This window comes from Haliotis asinina, chromosome 1, assembly GCF_037392515.1.
Source record: "Haliotis asinina isolate JCU_RB_2024 chromosome 1, JCU_Hal_asi_v2, whole genome shotgun sequence".
Classification (NCBI taxonomy): domain Eukaryota; kingdom Metazoa; phylum Mollusca; class Gastropoda; order Lepetellida; family Haliotidae; genus Haliotis; species Haliotis asinina.
The window spans coordinates 40,157,214-40,179,122 of NC_090280.1; the positions used below are offsets into that span (position 1 = coordinate 40,157,214).

The 21,909-nt window shown below is 42.0% G+C and overlaps 1 protein-coding gene across 4 annotated transcripts in view; it reads right to left on the bottom strand.

The window, feature by feature from the left end:
* Nucleotides 1-21,909, bottom strand: part of LOC137291299 (bestrophin-4-like) — a 41,724-nt gene that overhangs the window by 3,306 nt on the left and 16,509 nt on the right. For all 4 annotated transcript variants that reach the window (XM_067822619.1, XM_067822604.1, XM_067822626.1 and 1 more), the window contains exons 3-12: nt 15,674-15,808; nt 12,920-13,086; nt 9,559-9,713; nt 8,057-8,134; nt 6,965-7,117; nt 6,376-6,456; nt 5,272-5,426; nt 3,738-3,854; nt 2,163-2,507; nt 1,006-1,251 (exon numbers count right to left, since the gene is read on the bottom strand). In XM_067822619.1, the coding sequence (XP_067678720.1) occupies nt 1,006-1,251; nt 2,163-2,507; nt 3,738-3,854; nt 5,272-5,426; nt 6,376-6,456; nt 6,965-7,117; nt 8,057-8,134; nt 9,559-9,713; nt 12,920-13,086; nt 15,674-15,808 (1,632 nt within the window). The remainder of the gene's footprint in view (nt 1-1,005; nt 1,252-2,162; nt 2,508-3,737; nt 3,855-5,271; nt 5,427-6,375; nt 6,457-6,964; nt 7,118-8,056; nt 8,135-9,558; nt 9,714-12,919; nt 13,087-15,673; nt 15,809-21,909) is intronic.

Sequence of the window (21,909 nt, forward strand, 5' to 3'; positions counted from 1 at the left end):
GGTGTTGAACACTTCTAATCAACAGCTTTAGGGATAATGCTATATTAGTGTGTGTTTAAGATAACTTTCACTAACATATCAGTATACCAGGAACTCAAAACTGATAACGGGTAAGGGGAGATATATTAAGCATACCCAGACACACAAGATGTATATGTATTTAAGTGGTTGTCATTTCTTGCAAGTTTTAAATGATCGCCCTAACAGAACATCTAAATCAAAATAATATATTCTTCTTATAACAAACATGGATACATGTATATACCATTCCAGTTTGAATTACAAACTGGCGAATACAAGTACCATATAAAACTGTTTGTTTATCCGTGCTTTTGCTCTCTGTGCAGTGTGTCTTAAATGCGTCGAAGAAAGATTCTGTAGTGGTCTTCGAAGAGAGTGAGCAATGGAGTGGAACCATGTTAAACAGGAGATGCGTTGTTATCTTTCACTTAAAAGTGTAAAGCCCATTTCTGGTGTCACCTTCCGTGATGTTGTAGGCACACTGCTAAGAGCAGGGTAAAACCATACTCACTCATTTATGCACTCTCTCTAGCAAAGGGACGTACATCAATAATTTGTGTCTGTCACTGTCACCGAGAGAACCCCATTGACCTGTTAATGCCTTTCTGATGAAACCAGCTTTTTGGTAACTCGGCAGGTAATGTTTGCTACGCCGTAAATGTTCAGTATTAAAAACAACTCCAAACAGTCCAAAACACTGATTCAGACTGAATTTGGTTTTAATTTTTTGCTTGACGCCGCTTTATTCCATGTCTATGACGGCGGGCTCTAAATAATCGAGTCTGGTCCAGACAATCCAGTTATCAACAGCATGAACATACCATGGAAAACGTCCACCAAGTCAGGGAGTCTGACCACCGATCCGGTTAGTCGCCTCTTACGACAAGCATGGGTTGCTGAAGACCATTTTTGACCCGGATCTTCGCCGGTTCATCCAGAGAGCAAACGGACAGAACACCCAACCCTAGTGTATTTTAAACCCACCTTTTTGAGTCTTGCTCTAGTTCCTCGTTAAAGACGTCTTCCTCCTCCTCTTCCTCAATGCTGGAGTCACCGGAATTCAAGCTGATCAACTGGCGGATGCTGTTGATCGTGTTGCCCTCCTCGATGGCAGACAACAATGGCGGCCTGGACACATATTGCTTCTCTAGTGTCTGTAGAATCTGCCCTGTCCTCCTTTTCCGGGGCTGTTCTTGCTGTTCCTCCGGGGGCACCAGCTCCACGGTGAACCTGGCGGAGATTACAAACACTATAAACATGCGGGGCGACAATCCTTGTGGCACGGTATTCGGGTTCAGAGACACTGACTAATAGTTTTTGTGTTTTGGTAGTAAGAGTGGGATGTGTTAGGATGAACAGGATGGATAGTGTTTCGTCGCAAAGGACCATGCTCTCACCTGTAGACTACCCCTTCGCCTTTGGCCAATTTTGCCGACGAATGTTTAATTGTGAGGTGTTTGGCTGATGTATTATGAAATAAATATTCATGGGAAACGATTTATACTCGTAGGTAGTTTAACCTAGACAAATTTTGAACTGTATCTATCTTCTGTCTGTACGAACTATTTGTTGATCAGGTCTTGAAGCGTTGAAGAGAAACACGTTACATGAGAAGAAGGATTAGAGATCTTCAAAATTAATACAAGGTCTTTCACAGACATGGCATCACATGTCGTCCAGTATGCTGCAGCAAAGAGACATGTTTCCCATAGAAACAAGAAGCTGTGATAATTAATTCAAGGTTCGCCTTGACTGATGATAGGTTTGTGAACAAATTATCTATGGGTTTCAAAACTACAGACCTTCCTCTCACATAAAACTGACATGTGACCGTTCAAAGCATCGATAAACTCAGCTCACTCACTTTCCCTACTTGCACACCCCTTGTTTAGGGGTGGAGCCAGGATTGTTGAGAAGTAGGGGTGTACACAGACCATAAAGGTTACGGGTAATGCTACTCAGGGACTAGTAGTGATGGCGTGGAGTAGGGATGTGTGTGTGTGACATTCAGTAACATAACACATTCAGTACCAGGTACAAGCAACATGAGAAAATAGTATAATTTAGACCTGACCCAGTGCTGATATAACTGGAACATTACAGACCAGACATGGAAGAGACAGAACCAGAAACTACCATACCTTGGTTGCTTTGGCGACGCTGGAAGAGGCTCAGCTGGTCTCTTGGTTTCTTTCTTTGAAAAGAAATTAAAATTAAATGGTGTGCTGAATTTGCGTTTCACTTCAGTCTTTGCTGGTTCTCGCTCGTCAGCGTCCGTAGTAGATCGGGTCCTTCCTTCCATTCGGAGACGCTCGAGACTATCCGAGATGTCGGCAATGTCAATCGAGGCACGGCGAGAAGGATGTTCCGATGTCACGATGATGGAGGGCACCTGCAGGTAGCCCATTCTGCCGTTAGGAACACTGTAGCCTCGTTCCTGATGATAAGCGGAATGCAGAGTATCCCTGGAATCGTAGTGGGATTTTCTGAAGAGAAAACACGGCTTCAATTAACTTTGAAGAAATGCGAATCAATAACGTATTTAACAGTGCTAGAGGTAAGGGGTGGTGATCGAAAATGGATCTGAAGGTCTGCTTGAATTGTATCCCGTCTTATAGCGAGATATTGATGCTCATATATGGTTTTAGGGGTATCAATAACATATTGTGTTTCCTCTCTGTGTGACCTCAACGAAATGGACTGAAAGTGATATCACTAAGTAAGTACTCTCTGTAGAGGGTGAGTGTCAGAGCACCTACTGCCTGCAGAGGCTGATCGTAAGGGTACGTACTGTCTGCAGAGGCTGAGTGTCAGAGCACGAACTGTCTGCAGAGGCAGAGCCTCAGGGTACCTACTGTCTGCAGAGGCTGATCATCTTAAGTAATGTCTGCAGAGGCTGATCGTCAGGGTACTTGCTGTCTGCAGAAGCTGAGGGGTTTAAGTACTTAATGCCTAAGGACGCTCATCATCAGGATACGTTCTGCCCGAAGACGCCGATTGTCAGGATATTTACTGTCTAAAGAGGTGAAGTGTCTGTGCTTATTGAAGAAACTGATAGGCACGATGCATACGGTCTGCAAAGGCCGAGTGTCAGGATACGCACTGTCTAAAGAGGTTGAGTGTCAGGATACGTACTGTCTAAAGAGGCTGAGAGTAAAGATAAGTACTGTCTAAAGAGGCCGAGGGCCAGGGTACGCACTGCCTAAAGAGGTTGAGGGTCAGGATACGTACTGTCTAAAGAGGCTGAGTGTAAAGATAAGTACTGTCTAAAAAGGCCGAGTGTCAGGGTATGCACTGTCCAAAGAGGTTGAGGGTCAGGATACGTACTGTCTAAAGAGGCCGAGTGTCAGGGTACGCACTGTCTAAAGAGGTTGAGGGTCAGGATACCTACTGTCTAAAGAGGCTGAGTGTAAAGATAAGTACTGTCTACAGAGGCTGAGTGTCAGGGTACGTATTGTTTAAAGAGGCCGAGTGTCAGGGTACGTAGTGTCTAAAGAGCCTGAGTGTCGGGGCACGTACTGCCTAAAGAGGCTGAGTGTCAGGATACGTACTGTCAAAAGAGGCCGAGCGTCAAGTGGTTGTTTCAGGGTGCGTACTGTCTAAAGAGGTTGTTTCAGGGTACGTACTGTCTAAAGAGATTGTTTCAGGGTACGTACTGTCTAAAGAGGTTGTTTCAGGGTACGTACTGTCTAAAGAGGTTGTTTCAGGGTACGTACTGTCTAAAGAGGCTGAGGAGGGAGCCAGTGAAGGCGCTGCTAAGTGAGCTTTTGCTTCGCCGCCTGATGCTGCTAGTCTCAGGGACGAACATCCGCTGCTCCTCAAGACCAGTACGACTGTGAAAGAGAAAACGGTTTTATGCAACATCAAATATTTCAGTATATGAGGTTAAAAGTATACATTACAGTGGCCCGTCCAGAAATAGAATACGCAGGTTTTCGTTGGCTTTGTTACTTTGCAGTGGAGCAGATTTGAAATGATGTTGATGCTTTTTCTTGATTAAAGAACCATACATTTAGAGGCATGCAATACGGACAATATTCCGGGATGATGGAAACTATTTTGCATCCCGACAAAGACCAGAGAAGCGAAATTCAGGGTCCCTCTGGAAACCGGAAACACACACATTGGTTTTGCAAAGATACAGTGAGAAAAATACCAGAAAGAAAACCAAGCTTGTTACTAAAAGCCTGTGCCTAGATTTTTTCGAGGCTCCGATAGCGCTATGATAGTCGTAATCCAGTAACATATTGGCGCTATCCAATAACATTAACATACGTCTGTCTTAGCGATATGGGAGCTTCGAAAATCTAGCTCCTGGGCGTCGTTGTACAAAGCGACCTTAACTAAGGTGATCATAACTCTCATACCTTAACATAGACTTAAGGTAATCCTAGCACAAAGGCTGTTTTGTATACCGGCACACTGGGCCTCCTTTCACGAAGCAGCCTCTCCTCAAGTTAACCCAACCCCAATTCTTCAACATTACAGGCGACTATGCTTGTCGTAAGGAGCGGCTAACGGGATTGGGTGCTCAGGCTCGCTGACTTTGTTGACACATGTCATCGGTTCCCAATTACGCAGATCGATGCTCACTTGATTGGTTGGTACAGGCTCGTGTATTTACAGACCACCGCCATATAGCTGGAACATTGCTGGGTGCGGCGTAAAACTAAACTCACCTCAACATTACAGTAAGGTTACCATACGATCACCCTTGTGCTTTGTGAAAGGCCTAGATGTTAACGCTAGCGCCAATACTTGAACATAGGCAAACGCATGTGACTGGTTTTTTTTGTGAAATGGGGCCACGATCTAAACACCACCTCTGAGTGTCTACGGGTACTTAAATTCAACATAAAATAAACAAATGTGGGACGTAAAGCACTTTACTCCAATCAGCGACGTGATAGAACAATCGACTCTGCACCTGTAATATGCGTCTGTTTCATCGGACAACAAAGTGTATACGGGAGTGCTACGTCAACTAAAGAACCCTAAAAATCGTTTTTCAGAGTCTGAGAACAAACGGACTAAGAAGTAGGTAACTGCAATTCTAGATGAGAAGGACCCGAACCGCTGACCCTTCGATCTCCTGACAAACATTTTGCCTATTATAACAGAGGGGGTAAATTCAAAGCATACTGAATCAGTGAAGAATTATCGCTCTCAAGTGGTACACATTATTCAGCCCTTACGTCCTAGGATTCTGGATTGAGACATGGACAATCTCCTCGTTCAGGGACAACTTACGCAATGTTGTACGTTGACCCCATGAAGTTGGGTTTCTTGGAGTGTTTCGACGCCTCGGTATATGGAAGGTCGGGAACGACCACGTCATTCCAGAAGTGATCTTTCACGAACGGAGGGTGCTTCCCACAGCACTGGTCGACTAGCGTAAACGCAACCTACAAACAATTTGAAAGAAGTGAGACCAGGTAGAGTGCTGATAACAAAAAAAGTTATATTCAGTACCAATCAGCCATTCAAAATCGCAATCACCGGATCCTGGCGTTACCAAGGAAGTGAATTCTTCGCTTTGTCTTCCAGCTTCTTACAAAGAAGGCATCGGCATCGGGTGGTAAGGCTCCTGACTTGGTTAACACTCGTCATCGTGTCCCAATTGGGTAAGGCTGCTGACTTGGTTAACAATCGTCATCGTGTCCCAATTGGGTAAGACTCCTGACTTGGTTAACACTCGTCACCGTGTCCCAATTGGGTAAGGCTCCTGACTTGGTTAACACTCGTCACCGTGTCCCAATTGGGTAAGGCTCCTGACTTGGTTAACACTCGTCATCGTGTCCCAATTGGGTAAGGCTCCTGACTTGGTTAACACTCGTCATCGTGTCCCAATTGGGTAAGGCCCCTGACTTGGTTAACACTCGTCATCGTGTCCCAATTGGGTAAGGCTCCTGACTTGGTTAACACTCGTCATCGTGTCCCAATTGGGTAAGGCTCCTGACTTGGTTAACACTCGTCATCGTGTCCCAATTGGGTAGGCCGATGCTGTTGGAATAACAAATATACTCACCCGTGGTAACTAAAGTGCAAGTTATAATTAAGGAAAACAGTTGTGGTTAAAAGTCTCAAGATCTTGAAGATATCGATTGCCTCTTACCTTCAAGATCTTGAGCTTTTTTATCACTACAATTTTTGTTTAATTTGCACTTTAGTTACCATTATTGATGGGTCTGATCGTACACACCTGCTTTGATTTATTGTCTATAGACAGATCAAAATGACGGAGATATACACGCTGCCATATAGAAACTTTAACGATCTGCTTTATGTGCGGCTTAAATTGCCAAATTCCTTGCATCATTAGAAACAGGAAATGTTCCGAGGGTCTTCACTCACCGCCGTGTGCCGATCTAGTAGCCAATTAATGTCGAAGTCGTCATCATCCTCGCCAAACGGGTTGATCAGCTGCTCAGCAACCTGTCAATCAAACTGTTGTAAATAGAAGATATACACACGTGCTAATGAAAAGCTTAATCGGCTTGGTGCAGGTGTTCTCTTCCAGAAACAACCTTTTAATTTCTTTTGAGAAAGAGCATTTTTTTCAGCCAGTCTTTCGATTAATTTCTTTTCTCTGAAAGTAGGAATCAAGCAACATTTTTTTAGAGTATGTTTACCTGTCAGTCTATTTTTATGTAAAAGTATGTCTTTTACGATTTTTTTTCAGGAAAGATTATTTTTTTATAAAAAGGGCCCCCTAAGCTTTTTAAGTGGCACCTGTTTGGACAAAAGGCAAGGTGATGAATTCATTCAGATTAATTATTTATTGATTTCATATCAATTTGTTTTTTTTTAACCTAAAAAAAACCAGTGATTTTTGAACGTAATCTAAGACTACTGCTACTACTACTACTACTACTACTACTACTACTACTACTACTACTACTACTACTACTACTACTACTACTACTACTAGATGATATCTGACCTTCAGCCATCCCATGTAGAAGAAAAACTGCATGAAGGTAAACACGGGAATGTAGAAGTCGTATTCGTAGCCGTCGTACTGTTGAAGTGGGTCCAGAAATTGACGCCCCAGAATACACGCCGCAAAAAACATGTGCACGGCAAGCGTCACAACCTGCAAGTATCCGCGTGTGTGTTTTCACAGACATTACCTCATTAAACATACTCAAAAATACTTTTCACGTGCGGTGGGGTATCCCAGTGGTTAAAGTCCTCGCTCGTCACGCCGAAGACTCGGGTTCGAATTCCCACATGGATACAAAGTGTGAGGTCCATTTCTACGAACCTCAGTGTCCCCCGCCGTGATATTGCTGGATTACTGCTAAGAGCGGCGTAAAACTAACTCACTCACTCATTAAACATACCTCTCATCAAACACCAATATTGTAAGTGTTGGAAGCAATTACAGATGGTAAGGGAAGAATGCGGCACGGTTATATCTGTATATTTCTAGTCATACTTTTGTGCACAGAACAGTCATGACACGAGTCACGTTTTGCGGCATTTAACACAATTGGTGCACCCTTTTTTCCCAGCAATTATTTAAGCAGATGTCAGTTTTGGATTAGATGAGGTAAATTTAATAATGATAAAATAAAGTAAACTATTGGTTGACGGTCGGATATATTGATTACATGTCACTCTCAGCAGTAACTCGGATGACACGTCATCGTATCCCATTTACAAAGCTCAATGCTCATGTTGTTGATCACTGGATTGTCAGTTTAGACCGCCATCATATTGCTGGAATACTGACGAGTGTGGAGTTCAGCAACAAACAAATTACAAGCTGAACAACTGGGGAAGCTCTACAAACTCTTTATTATTAACGTAAGCGACGTTTCAGTGTAGATACCATTAAGTAAGTACAAGTCATCATGTATAGAACTTCCCTCATTGTTCTTCACACAAGCTTATAAATGCCACCAAAAAGAAGTTAATTTACTGATCACCTAAGTGAGAAAGGAAAACCCTGTTCAAACTCTTGTTTTCGGTATATTTTCATTCTTACATCTACTTCTTGAATTGATAACATGGACTTAAGTGAACCAACCTGTGTGTAAACGAGAGGGATTGTGATCCAGTCGTACACAAAACACAGAGAGCATTTATCTCGGAACGTTGCCAGTTGCTGAAACATAGACTCGCGCTGATAAGATCATCTGAGTGGAAACGATAATTCGTACAGACAATAAGTTTCCCAGCAGAATGCATGCTATCCTTATCAGTTACCGAAGAAAGCTAGCTTGTTTAAAATAGAAAAATATTCTACATCGCATAGTATAATGAGTTAAGAAATCGTATGTCATACATGTGTTTGCGTGCATAAGCAGGGTTCTCGTGCAAAAACGTAGCCGTCATAACCTGCGATTCGAACTTCAGATTACGGCACAACTGCCTGATACATGCCAACTGCTGACAACGAACAATGCTCGGCATACATGCCAGCTACTGACAACGGACAATACTCGGCATACATGCCAACTGCTGACAACGGATAATACTCGACGTGTAAAGGGTATATGACTGTGCAATATTCCAGCAATATCGCGGGGGACACCGGAAAAGGGCTTCACACACTGTACCCATGTGGGGAATCGAAACTGGGTCTTCGGCTTGGCGAGCGAACGCTTTAACCACTATTCTACCCCACCCGCCCCGAAAGATAAATAAAGAAATCGGGATAGACTGATTGTGTTCAGCGGTTGGCTCGTAATGGTTTCTGCACCCGGTAATATTTGTATCAATGAAAATAGTTACGGCCACGAATCATGTTCTGTTGTCTATTGCTTTCAGGGGCGGTTAAAGCGTCCGCTCGACCGGGTTCTATTCCCGTCATGGTTATTGTGTGTGAAGCCCATGTCTAGTGTCCCCCTCCGTGATATTGCTAGCATATTGCTAAAAGCGGCGTAAAACCATACCCACTCACTCACGATTGCCTTCACTTTTAACACAGTTACAATACTTGTCCAGCGACCAGTCGTGCAGACTTAGGTCACTTGTCAGTATGTCACCTCTGCGGATCGCATAACGCGGCCGAGGGTCGAACCACAACCTTCCGTTCTCAGGAGAGACGCAGACGACCCCCCCACCCCCCACCCCTATCACACACACACACACACACACACACACACAAAGTTAGTTTCCTCACAATTTTGCATGTCACGCAACTTCGCTCGCATCAATGGTAGGATGTACAATCACTGGATAGGCACATGATAGTATTGCTGAAATACTGTTCAAAGCGACATGACACCTAACTCACTCACCTACACTCACCTACACAGACATTATATAATATTGCACTCCACGCACATTCCTAATGTTGCGAGTCTCAGTTAGCCTACATCCACCCAGTTGAATTAGAGTCAACTAGATTCACCCAGTAGAACTAGACTCCTTAGTACAGGAGTGTTGCAAGCATTTGCATGTCGCAGTTACCATCTTGGGCAATGTGCTGAGTTAAGTGTGCGTTTCCTTCACTGTAACATTACTGCTCACAGTGTAGAGAAAGCCAACGTTCCCACTGACTTATTCGCCATTTGTAGTCCGTACCTCGATGATCATTCGGAGGCCGAAATCGTTCTCTATCTTCCCCTCCCGTCGGGCTTGAACCAGCACACTGTTAACCCACATGAGGGGCACCCAGAACTTGTGGAACTGACACTGTGTGTCCTCAAACGTCATAGCTTCGTCCTTGGTGATGAAACCTACAACAGGAATACAGTGTCACCAACACCAGCTTCACCAGATCCGGTTTCGTTAACCACGGATGTGTCGCTTCTATCTATTTCATTGGTCGTGCCAGCGACACAACACAGGCTCCTTTGTTTCAAGTCAGACCCGTGAAGATCTGAGTTAGAACTGATCTTCAGAACCCATGACTTAGCATCTCAACCATGCAGATCGATGCTCATGCTCACTATCAATGGATTGTTCAGACGGCAGCCATATAACTGGAGTATCTCTGAGTGTGGTGTAAAACTAAATCACTCACTCTTACTGGGGGCTAAATGCGTAGTCCGGTGCACATGCTGGTGATCAGTGGATTGTTTGGTCGGACTGTTTACAGGCCGCCGGTATTTAGCTGGGATACCACCGTGCAGGAAGGATCATATATGGACAGTAATCTAGAAGTTAGTGAATGGTATTTATCACAGCGGACGACAATATTCATTCTTATCAGCTATATCTTATTGAGAAAACATAATAGGAGCAATGAGTTTAGTAGAGGAGCCCGACAAGCCGATCCCCGGCTTACACGACAACGTTCGTACTGAGGAGAAATGTTTAACCCCGGGATACGGGAATGCTCAAGCATTCAGGGCGGCAAGTGCTCATCAACATTAAAAACACTGTGTCTTTGTCTACATGATACCACTAGTTCTGTGAGAATAGTTGATCTTGTTATCGTATTATCTTGTGAGAGACTTCGGGTTCGTTAGTCACTGTCATCCATCCCAAAACATTCCCTATCCAATTCAAGCTAACATTTGTTACTGACAGTTACCCCAACCTAGTCCTTAAAGGGGCACTGATGCGGAGCGAATAATGTTTCTCGCCAACGGTCTAATTACGGAACCAAACTGCAAATTGGTCAGCGCCCGCTCCTTCGACCGTGACGGACAAAGGAACTGGGCTCCTGTCCATATTAGCAGAATTTCTTCACCCAAAAGAGTCAGGAGGCCGGATGCCCATCATATGCCATTATTTAAAAATATCCATGGTTTTCCTTGTCTAATCATAACAAAATATCCCAGCAGTGTAGTTCTTTTCGGATGCTTGGATAGTATAGTTACTCAATTTGATCCTTTTTCTGTGTTTTTAACCTCTATAATTAATCATATTACATGAAAATATGATGCTTGGGTGGTATAGTTACTCAGTTTGATCCCATTTCCCTGTTTTTAACCTCGCTATTCAATCATGTTACATGAAAATATGATGTCTACAGGCAGGTAGCAAGCCATTTGTTTCACTCCGGAAGATTGCAAAACTTCATATTTAGGTAATTTTGAGTGTTGGTTCAGCTGTGATAGCAAATATCATACGTAAATTTTGGTAGCTATGGTAGCTACAATGGTTTATTATTTATAAAATAATAAAATAATAAATAATAAAAACACACAGTTGGTTTATTTGAATTCGTAAACAATAAACGACGACTTTGTCTTTGGTAGAGAAATCTGAAAATTTTCTTACGTTAAAAAAAACCCCCTTATTTCACCTATTTGCCCAAGTACACAGCAAATGCCTGTATGTATTACTTATGTAACGAAATTCCGTTGGTATCCTCAAAACAGTTTCGGCCCATAAGTGTTTTCAGGCTGCATGCGACACAGAGATTACATCTTCCTTGCTGTAACTCGCGTTTGATGGTGTAAACCTACTCGTGTTGTTTGTCATCATTCTCTGGATGGTCAATTAATGAATTTATAACAGGTATAATTAGTAGTAACACCACTCAGGTTACTCAACAAAGGTTCCCATTTGGCATTTCTCCTGTCTGGAGTAAATACTCAACATTATAAATTAAAGTCTGTAATGGCAAATGTATTGTATGTTATGTAATATGTGCATGTAAGTGATGCAAGAGGGTTTATCAGCTGAGTTACAAAAACAAACATTGATCAAAGGATTAGCCGATAACACACTGATTGATTAATTACTTTTGTCAAAAGGTAGTGTGTGTAGATGACTACACCCTGTCGTAAAGTGCGAGTGTAAAAACAACATCCTCCCGTCAAAGAATTAACCACCCTTGCGTTGATTGATTGATTGCTCATTATTGGTTAACTAAATTACTTAGAATAGCGGACATCATACAATTAGTTGCCAGGTGTGCTATCTTGGGAGACCAATGAGAGTTTTATCTGGTTTTCACCAACGAAAGACGTGAAACGATGTGTTACTTTTTCGCTAATTAGACAGTTGTAAGACACGCGACACAGAGCAGGATTATTTACCAGCTGCAGATGAATGGAATACAATTTCTTTTACGTGGATATTGATGGATACATTCCTGAACAAGGTAGTAGCCTGACATTGTTGCTATAAAATTAGTCTGTTTTACATTCATTATTTGCATTTTGTTTTAATCTATTTGTTGTAGCATTCAGCAGAATCTGTATGACAGAAAACACACACTAGATCGTGTATGTGTGTGAAATAGGATCCACATTGGCAATCTATACAATGTATAAATGTTGCTGTTATGTTAGAAATTTACTATAAGTATAAGCAGATCGCGTGTTCTTTTATTAATTTTCAGAATCATATAAATATGACAATAAACTAATTAGGGTTATGAGACAAAATATAGAGACGTACATTGGCTTCGTTATTTTTCCGTCCTAATAGTTTTTTACCATTTCTATCACTGGCAGATGATTAACCTTCAAAGTGTTTCATTTGTTTTCATAATACATTTGTAATGAAGTAAAAATGACTCCGCCTAAGTTGGTCTGTCTATAATTAAACTATCAATTGCGCTTACGGACTGCGCAGCAGAGGTCACGAATTCTGGGATATCATCCGGGTACTCACGGGAGAAAAACAATAACAAAAGTTTACACCAGTCCACGGAAATTGCTCCGCATCAGTGCCCCTTTAAGCCCGTTTTTCCTCGTTCCACTCCTCGCCCCGCACCCCCTGGTCGTCCTCACCCTCCACAGACACACAAAAGGATTTAATTACTGCCCTAATTGTCGCCTCGCACAACCTCCGGTCCTCCTAGCCCCGCCCCTAGTCCTTCTCGCCCCGCCCACCTCTAGTTCTCCTCAACCCATCTCTAGTCCTCGACCCACCCCCTTGTCCTCCTTAACCCGTCCCAAGTCCTCCTCGTTCTACCCGCTTGTCCTCCTTGCCCCGCCCCTTGTCCGCCTGATCCCTCCCCAAGTATCACAACCGGGTTTACCTGCCTCTACAATGTGGTCAAGAGTTGGGAACCGCTTCATGACAGCCACGCTGACAGACCGGCAGATGAGTATGAGTCCAAACAGCATGTACCGAGCCACCGTCCGTCTCATTATCCGTGACCTTTCGTCCAGCCCCGTCAGGTACGTTGTCATAATGAACAGTGTCCTGCATCAAACACCGAATGTTACTGAACGACGCGGAATCAACAGTCACATCTAACATCCTGTGCACGTATATACAGTGGAAGTTGTAATAACCGGCATCTGTCCCATCCGGCAGGCTGTCAACACTGGCATAAAATCTCAGACCCAACAGTGGCTTGTACATTATCATGTGCTCTACAATCCAGCACATTGTCTAAACCGGATTATTTCTTCAGTCCCAATGAGTGCCGGTTTAGACAGATTCTACTGTAGTTGAGAAGCAAGGTTTCTTGTACAGAAGAACGAGGTTTCAGTGAACAGTACACAGGGTGTCACTGAAAAAGGAAAATTACCGCTACGATTGTTTTAAGTCCATATTAAGGTTTGGGACTTACAATCACTTTAGCGTCAAGCACGCTTTATACAATCAGGCAATCGCGGGCGGATGCAGCTTTCTGTGAAAGGTGGGATGCACACTATTGAGAAAAAAGGGGGAGGGGTGGCGATACACACTCCACTTTCAATGATCACATAACAAAATTTCAGGACAAAGTGGAGTGGGGATCTGGATCCGTCTCTGACAATGGCTCCCTTATCTCCCGCAACAGAACTTCAGTACGCACTGTTATTTGATGCAAGTTTTAAAGTTTGAGTTTCTGTTACAAGTAACATCGTAACACGTAATATTTATCATCAGCACAAAAATATTACCCACAGAGATAGAATGACCATGTGTCATTTGAACCTGTATGTCGTCACGGAGTTCAACGAAATTACAATATGCATGACGTCACAAAGGGACGACGTTTCATCACTATTACAATAGGCTTGACATTTACTGTTTCGACCCTTCAGTTTCGCTCGGCGATACACATTTGAATAATAATAATATCCGGCCTCCATAATTATATGGTGTAAATCTTTCGTCTTAAATTTTGACGTGCTTCAAGATCTAGGAGGTTGTTACTGTTTCTCACGACACCCAAGAACATTCTCCGCACTTATATTAAGAGACTCTTATATCCAAAAGACTCTTGGATCGTTTAAGCAAATTAAACCTGCTTCAAGACTGACGTTAGTATTGCCTATTGCAACGGTTCTAAGAAGGACCTCTTGTTCATCATACTTGTATATTTGCAAAATAAGTTATCCTTCCCTATTCACTGAATGATCCCTGATAATTTGAAATAGCCTTCCAGACATTAAAATCACGTGAAAATCTTCCCTTGCAGCTTGTTCAAATAATCGTTTATGCAATCCTACTTTAACGCTGGGTAGGTGCCAATGCTGATATTTTTAAAACCAAACCCGATATAAAACGCCGAGCGACATGGAACACGCGGAGCTGAAACAGTGCCACGCTCATCTGGAATTTCCACTGGACCGATTCCTGTCATCAAAGCCAAACGGCGATAACTGATGAGTGGATAAATGATGTTTAACTTCACAGTCAGCTGTTTTATTATCCTCCTCACTTGAAATAGAATAATAAGATTTAATTTTACCACAATTGTTACAGGTGTGCTAATACTTATGAAACAAAAACCGGCAATTTCGTCACTCACTGCACAAACTTTAACCACAGGACCATAACTAAGTGATAGGCGAAAGGCACACTTTGGATTTTTTGCCACTGCTGTAAGTAATATCCCTTACCTGCGGAATGTCATATTTACACTTTATAATTATTAGCAAATAGGCAAAACATTTCGCTAATTAACAATAAAAATATTTAATATTTTAGAGACATGACTGAAGTTCTTCCTGTCATACGCGCGTTGCGACTGATTTAAATGTATCGTATTTTCTCACATCATGTTGATAGATATTGGGAGAAGTAAACTTGGGGATTACGGAAATGGGCGAATGGTGACGAATAGAGCTGAGGGTTTATTCCATACAGCGGCCACAAAACCACGAATCTAGTTCACATACTACCCAACAAACGTTTAGACTCGCTAGTGTAAATGTAGCTACTTACTTCAGTCTTCTGAACTAAACCAGATTTTGCAAAATATTCCATACTGTTTAAAGGTACTCTTTACTGATACACTGTAATTAGTAATTTTGAAAAGAGTATTGTCACGAGTTCAATAAATGATGAAACTCAGTGAAAATTGGCCAGCAAAACGAGTCTGTTCCCATGAGGGTCGTACCCCAAAATGAAGTGACACAGCTAGACGTGCGTGTGCGTGTGCGTGTGCGTGTGCGTGTGCGTGTGCGTGTGCGTGTGCGTGTGCACATGTATCGCTTGATGCTGATGTCACGGACATAGAGGTGATTTGCTGAAAAAAGTGACGGCGGAAACGCAGCTGTACGTGCACGATATTTACAAATACTTTTCAGCATTTGCATACATGCTCAAGGCGTAATTCACTCGCATAAGGTTCGTAGTTGGTTCTCCCAAGTTAATGGAGAATTTCATGTAAGATGTAAGTGAGTGTAAACGTTTGATGGGTTTTATGATATACATCTTTGGTGATGGCCATCCCAATGTTGTATACGAGCATCCCCCCTTTTCAGAAAATACTTTGACACAGCCCAAACAAAACATCAAAACAGGACCAAATAAACAATTATTTAGACATAAGTGTACTCAGGTGACTCACCTGTCCGGCCACGGGACGTTCATAAACTGCTGCCACCATCTCCGCACGACGAAGGATACATAGAAGCCGAGTACGAAGGAAACGGGGATGAGGCTGGTGAAGCTGTTACAGTGGATGACGATCTTCTCGAATATTCTGAAACAGAAACACGTGACGAATCGTTCATCTGCTAAACACCATGTGACTAATAGTTCGTCTGGGAAACGCCCTATGACAAAATCTGTGAAACAGCTTGGGACAAACTGTTCACCTGTAAAACGTCATGTGACAAACAGTTCATCTGTTAAACACCATGTGACAAACAGTTCATCTCTGAAACATCGTGTGACAAACAGTTCATATGTGAAACATCTTGTGACAAACAATTCATCTGTGAAACACACTGTGACAAACAGTTCATCTATGAAAGGTCCTGTGACAAAACGCTCATCTGTGAAACATCTTGTGACAAACAGTATTTCTCTAAAATTCAATATATCTCAATATCATTTGGTTTGTTTACATTTTAACCGAGACGACGCCATAAAAGCCCGTATATGTGAGTAATGTATTAAATGTATGTGTCATACCATTCCACATTCTCTATACTCGTACACAAATCTGAATATCTGTACAAGACAGAGCGGGTCATGTTCCTGTGAAAATAAATTGTTAAAAAATCAACTACTATTCAAACTGAATTGACGTAGATCGAAAACGAAGAGAATCACCCGTCGGTGTTGATTATGTAGTTTCTTAAGATAAAACTTAGACGCATTCAAAAATTCTTTTTAAACAATTCCATACTCTTCACACGGGTAATAGCTGCACATCAAGGATTTCTCAGTTACGTGGTGGGGTAGTAGTTAGTTAAGTAGTTAGAATGTTCGTTCGATGCACTAAAGACCCAAGTTCGATTCCTCTTTTTGTTTGAACACGTGAAACTATTTCTAGTGTTCCCTCATCCATTACACAAGAATATGTCTGACGGAACAGAGCGTGGCTCCGAAAGGTTGGTTTAAAATTAGTGGCGGATGCTCTGAATGACCCCGAGAAGATCCAGCTTAGAACTGATTTTCAGCAACCTGTCTGCACGTAGTAGGCGACTAACAGGATTGGTTAGTCGAGCTTACTGAACTGGCCGCTGTTAGAGCTAAGGTGTCCTTAACTCGCTTTACATACACTCAAAGTAGCTAAGGTTGTTTATTTTTATATATACAATCAGGTTGATGCATGTCATCCTATCAGTGCAGCACAGATCGAGGTTCACGATCCTAACTACTGGAATGACTGGTCCAGACACACAGACTGTCTTATAATGTGAATATTGCTGGGCGCAATGTTAAACAAGAAATAACCAGTCAAACAAACAACGACGTGTGGTTTTACCCGTATTTAAATAGAACATAAACATTGTTCCTAATTTTTGATTGGTGATAATTCAACATAGCTTTCGGCTGAGGTGGGGCGTGGCCTCTGTGTGTGGGCGTGCGTCCGTGCGTGCGTGCGTGCGTGTTTGTGTGTGCGTTTGTGCGCACCTGCGTGCTTTGTGTGTGATTATAAGGGGAGTGGGTAATTTTGTTCTGGGGAGGAAGTGAGAAAGGTTGAATCATCAGTTTAGTACACATGTACTTCGGGTCGTCATTGATTTTGTACAGGACATGTAGGTGTCACTCACTTTGTACTTAACTTTTAAGTGTGTGTGTGTGTGTCTGCGTCTGTGAGTGTCTGTGTCTGTGTGTGTGTGTCTCTCTGTGTGTGTGTGTGTGTGTGTGTGTCTGTCTGTCTGTCTGTGTGTGTGTGTGTCTGCGTCTGTGAGTGTCTGTGTCTGTCTGTGTGTGTGTCTCTCTCTCTCTCTCTCTCTCTCTCTCTGTGTGTGTGTGTGTGTGTGTGTGTAATTCACATTGCATATCCGTCCTCATAAAAATCATCATCATCCCCAGCAATACATTATGGCCGGTCCCTTGTTTCCTCTGTGTGTCTATTTTCAGGTCAGGTCTGCGTATCGGTGCATGTACTTATATTTCAATTTTCAATTATAGTTAAATTTCAAATAAGGGATTAGAACGACGGCAACAGGAAGTACGTGTAGATCAACTCGTTAAAACTGAATGGGGGTCGTTAGCTCCAGACTGCTCCTGCTTTATGCACAGTGTAGGGAGTGAAACGTTTGATGTTCAGGTGACGGTCGACGGTCGCGGTGACCCATCTCGAGGTCACCTTGTATACTTACACAGTCGCCAAGGATGAAAAGTGTGCGCCTAAAATAAAACAAGTTTTGATTTAACGTTTTCTTTGTATTCAAACGTTAAAATGAAGACAATCCTATTTGGTGTAACGTTTATGCTTATTGTTAACGGGGCGGTGGGGTAGCAGCGTAAATCATACTCAATCACTCATTATTATTAAATGTAATGTGATTTACTATTTTTTTATTTACAACCACTGACTTCGTGATAATGTCCTGTTGTGTCCATCCCTCATAAAATATCAGACGCTAACGCCCATGTGCCAATCTTTACTAAAAAAAAAACAACATATAATAATTATTTTCTTTAAAAAATGTGTCAAATTGCAAACATAATTAGCAAATCTTAAATAAGACATTTTTAAAAAAAATTCTCATCATTCTCTAAATGATGAATATAGGTCAGCATGTAGAAGGGCTCCATGTTACAGACAACGCGCTCATAACTGTCAGTGTGCTGTATTACAAGTCTTCAGAGCTTTGCGTACAGCTTCTGTGCCGACACCCAGACATAGGTTGTGTCATATTTTACAGCCAGGTGGTTGTGATATGGTCACAAACGACCTGGGTTAGTGGGTTGACGAATGTTGGGGTGACGGGATAAGGTGGAGAGATGAGAGACACGACTAGTCTTGACTAAATATGTGGTACTGGACATTGTGGCTACATAGATATCACCTGTAGAAATAACGTCTTGTCATCCACCTTCCACCTCCTCGTCATCATCATCATCATCATCATCATCATCGTCATCATCATCATCATCATCGTCATGATCATCGACAACGTCGTTGTCATCATCATCGTCGTCGTCACTATCCTCAACATCGTCATCGTCACTATCCTCAACATCGTCATCACAATCGTCGTCATCATCATCACTATTATTAACGGGGTCGTCTCCGTCCTCTACATTATCATCTATATTCATCGAGGATGTAATCAGTCTGTCAACATAGATTACAATCAGTGAGCCAGCTCCAAACCTAAACCATTGCCAAAGCACCTATATTATCATCGGAATAGTACAAAGTCGTTCATGATCTGCTTCCAGTATATACTTTTAATGCGTTTCTATAAAAGTACAACATGAAGGGCGTGAATGTTAATACTCGAGAGTATAAATGGGAGCTTGGCCCTCTGTAATTCAAAACCTCAACACTTTTCAGATGTTAATTATTATGCACTTATATCTATTTGCCATATCCTTGTGTCTGAACTGTCATCACAATGATATGTCCGTGTTCTTTTTTCTGAAACATGCACTGAACCCGGATCTGAGTGACGACAGAGCACTATCCACTGAGCTCTTTCTATCAAAGATATTTGTTTCAGTGCATATATGGATGAACGGAATACGAGATTTAACTGGAATTTATAAGCAACGCCGTCATGCACTATCGGAAATTATAAATTGGCCATGTAAGGATTCGAACCCTGGTTTGAACACTATCCACGGGACCAACTCTTCGTCTCTGTATAAGTATTGTGCAAAAAGAGCAACGGATTGGAATTTGATTCATGAAATACTCCGTAATGAATTGGTTAGTGTCTATCATCTATGTGGCTGCAAACATTTGTTTGTTGTTTGACGCTGCATGAGCAAACTTCTGCCTGTATAGGCGGTCTGTAAATAATCTAGACCAGACAATCAGGTGACGAACAGCATGACCATCGATACACGCAACTGGCATGCGATGACTGTTCAGCGAACCGGCCCACCCGATCCCGTTGGTCGCCTCTCACGACCACACTGTTCTAGTGACTGACCACATCGGCATCTACCTACAGAATCGATCTATTTGTTGTTTAACACTGTATTCGGTAGCACTACAGCTCTCTACGGCCGACAGAGAGGTCGTACCCGAACTCATGTTTTTTTCACATTAACAGTGCAGTGATTCGGTGGAAAGTAAAATCGTCCTCAATTGGAAGTGATGATATATTTTAGTCTGCGTTTATGAATGTTAGTAAAACCTGGTGGGCACCCCGCCTATAATTACTTCATTTGAAACCTGTTCGGTAATGCTTCACGCAGTGTTTATCCTCTTGAGTAGAAAACACGTGATTTCAAGTTTAAAGATCTCAGTAAGATATGTGAAATAATTGCAAATCCTAATTTCCACATATTCAGCTAGCTTTATTTCTTTCGAAAGTAGCTATATTTCTCCACTTGACTTTAGATCGTTCAGTCTGACGGAACGTTTGTACATATAACTGGTGCCACCCTCTTTATACCTGCTTACAAATGCTGCGGGCGTCATTTATGTCGGCAAGTATAATGTCGGTTGTCGAAAACACTTAACTAATGTTTTCTGAGGCTCTTACGGAAATGTATTAATGCCATTCATGACCATTAATAAACAGGGCTGGTCCCTGACTTATTTCAACTGACCTTGTTTCCGTTCAAGAATTATCCAGTAACATAGCAACGTACTTTTATCACAGCTGTACCAGAATGAGTGATGAAAGCTCAATGTGATGTAGGTCGGCTTGAACACAGCTATCAGAATATCCACGCTATAAATGTTTCCTTTCAGTTTCGGACTTTGCGAAACAATGAATGTGATGATGGATGTTGTCTTGGACAGATATTTTATGAAAAAATCCTAAAAAGATTCAGTTCCTAACATTCCAGCCTTCAAACCAAAAGCCACATATACAGCTAGAAAAGCAAAATGGATGAAAGAGTGAATGCAGAGCAACACAGAATATGATAACCCAATAATCCGTATTTTTCAAGCACCAGAACTATCACTGATGCATACCAAGAATGCTTCATTGTAAAGATTGATTTGGACCCGGAAAGGTGTCAACCAAGACCTGATCTGGTATGTATTTTAAATCCCAAATCTGACAATTATAGTTCATTGCAAATTTTCACTGCCAAAGCGATGTTTTCCGTCAGCACTTTTATACATTTGGATGTTTAAGATCGGCGGATCAGTGCAAAAAGCTCAGATTTCTTTTTTTTATACCCTGAAAGAAATGCTGGCGTTTTGTATTCATATGAGACAAGGTAAATGTCGGTTAACAGAATTAATGGCACAGGTATATATCTTTTTGACGCTTGAGTTTTTCACGATCAGAGTTGGCCATTGCATATTTTAATACTAAGTGTGGTAATATTCAGCAGCAGCGTTGACAAGATTTTTTCAAGATGGAGGTGAGTTGATGACGTAATACTATAGCCAGACTGTCGCGTGTAGAAACAACACTTGTTCAGAAATGTGACTTGACAGATTCCTTACCTTCTCTGTCTATGCAGTTATTATTTGCCACAACATTTTCAATAAAAAATATCTAATGATAAATTGTCCCAGTTAGAGGTTTTATACAGAATTACATATTCTGAGCCCTCGTCGTCTTATCGGGCATTTAATTCAAAGCTTTTTCGATGAAGTAATTATAATGATGATTAACTGATAATAAACTAGCACAGTCTCAATTAGAGGGAAAGAGAGAATGGCAGAAAAAGACAAAGGGAACAACAGATGACGGGATGCAGTTGGGATCTGTTGGACAATGGCGAGTGAGTAAGTGAGTGAGCTGGGTCCACTTTGAATAGTACTTCAGTTGTATCACAACTTGTCATCTTCATCACAGAAAAACCAAAACGTTATACAACGCAATAGACGTTTACGGGTTTAATCAAGGATATAGCCAAGTCGTACTTGGATTAGAACTTATAGTCGCAGGATTCTGGCACCAAAAGGGAAGCATAGCGTATTGTAATCACTTAGACAATTGGACAGTCAGAGTGCTGAGTGACCATGTACAGGGTTTAGTGTATTATCGAAACTGAAAAAAATGTATTAATATCGTTTCCTTGTTTTGACATGAATGAATGGGTGAGTGAGTGAGTGTCGTTTTACGCCGCTTTTAGCAATATTCCGGCAATATCAAGGAGGGGGACACTACAAATGGGCTTCACACATTATACCCATGTGAGGAATCGAACCCGGGACTTCGGCGTGATGACCAAACGCGTTAACCACTTGGCCAATGA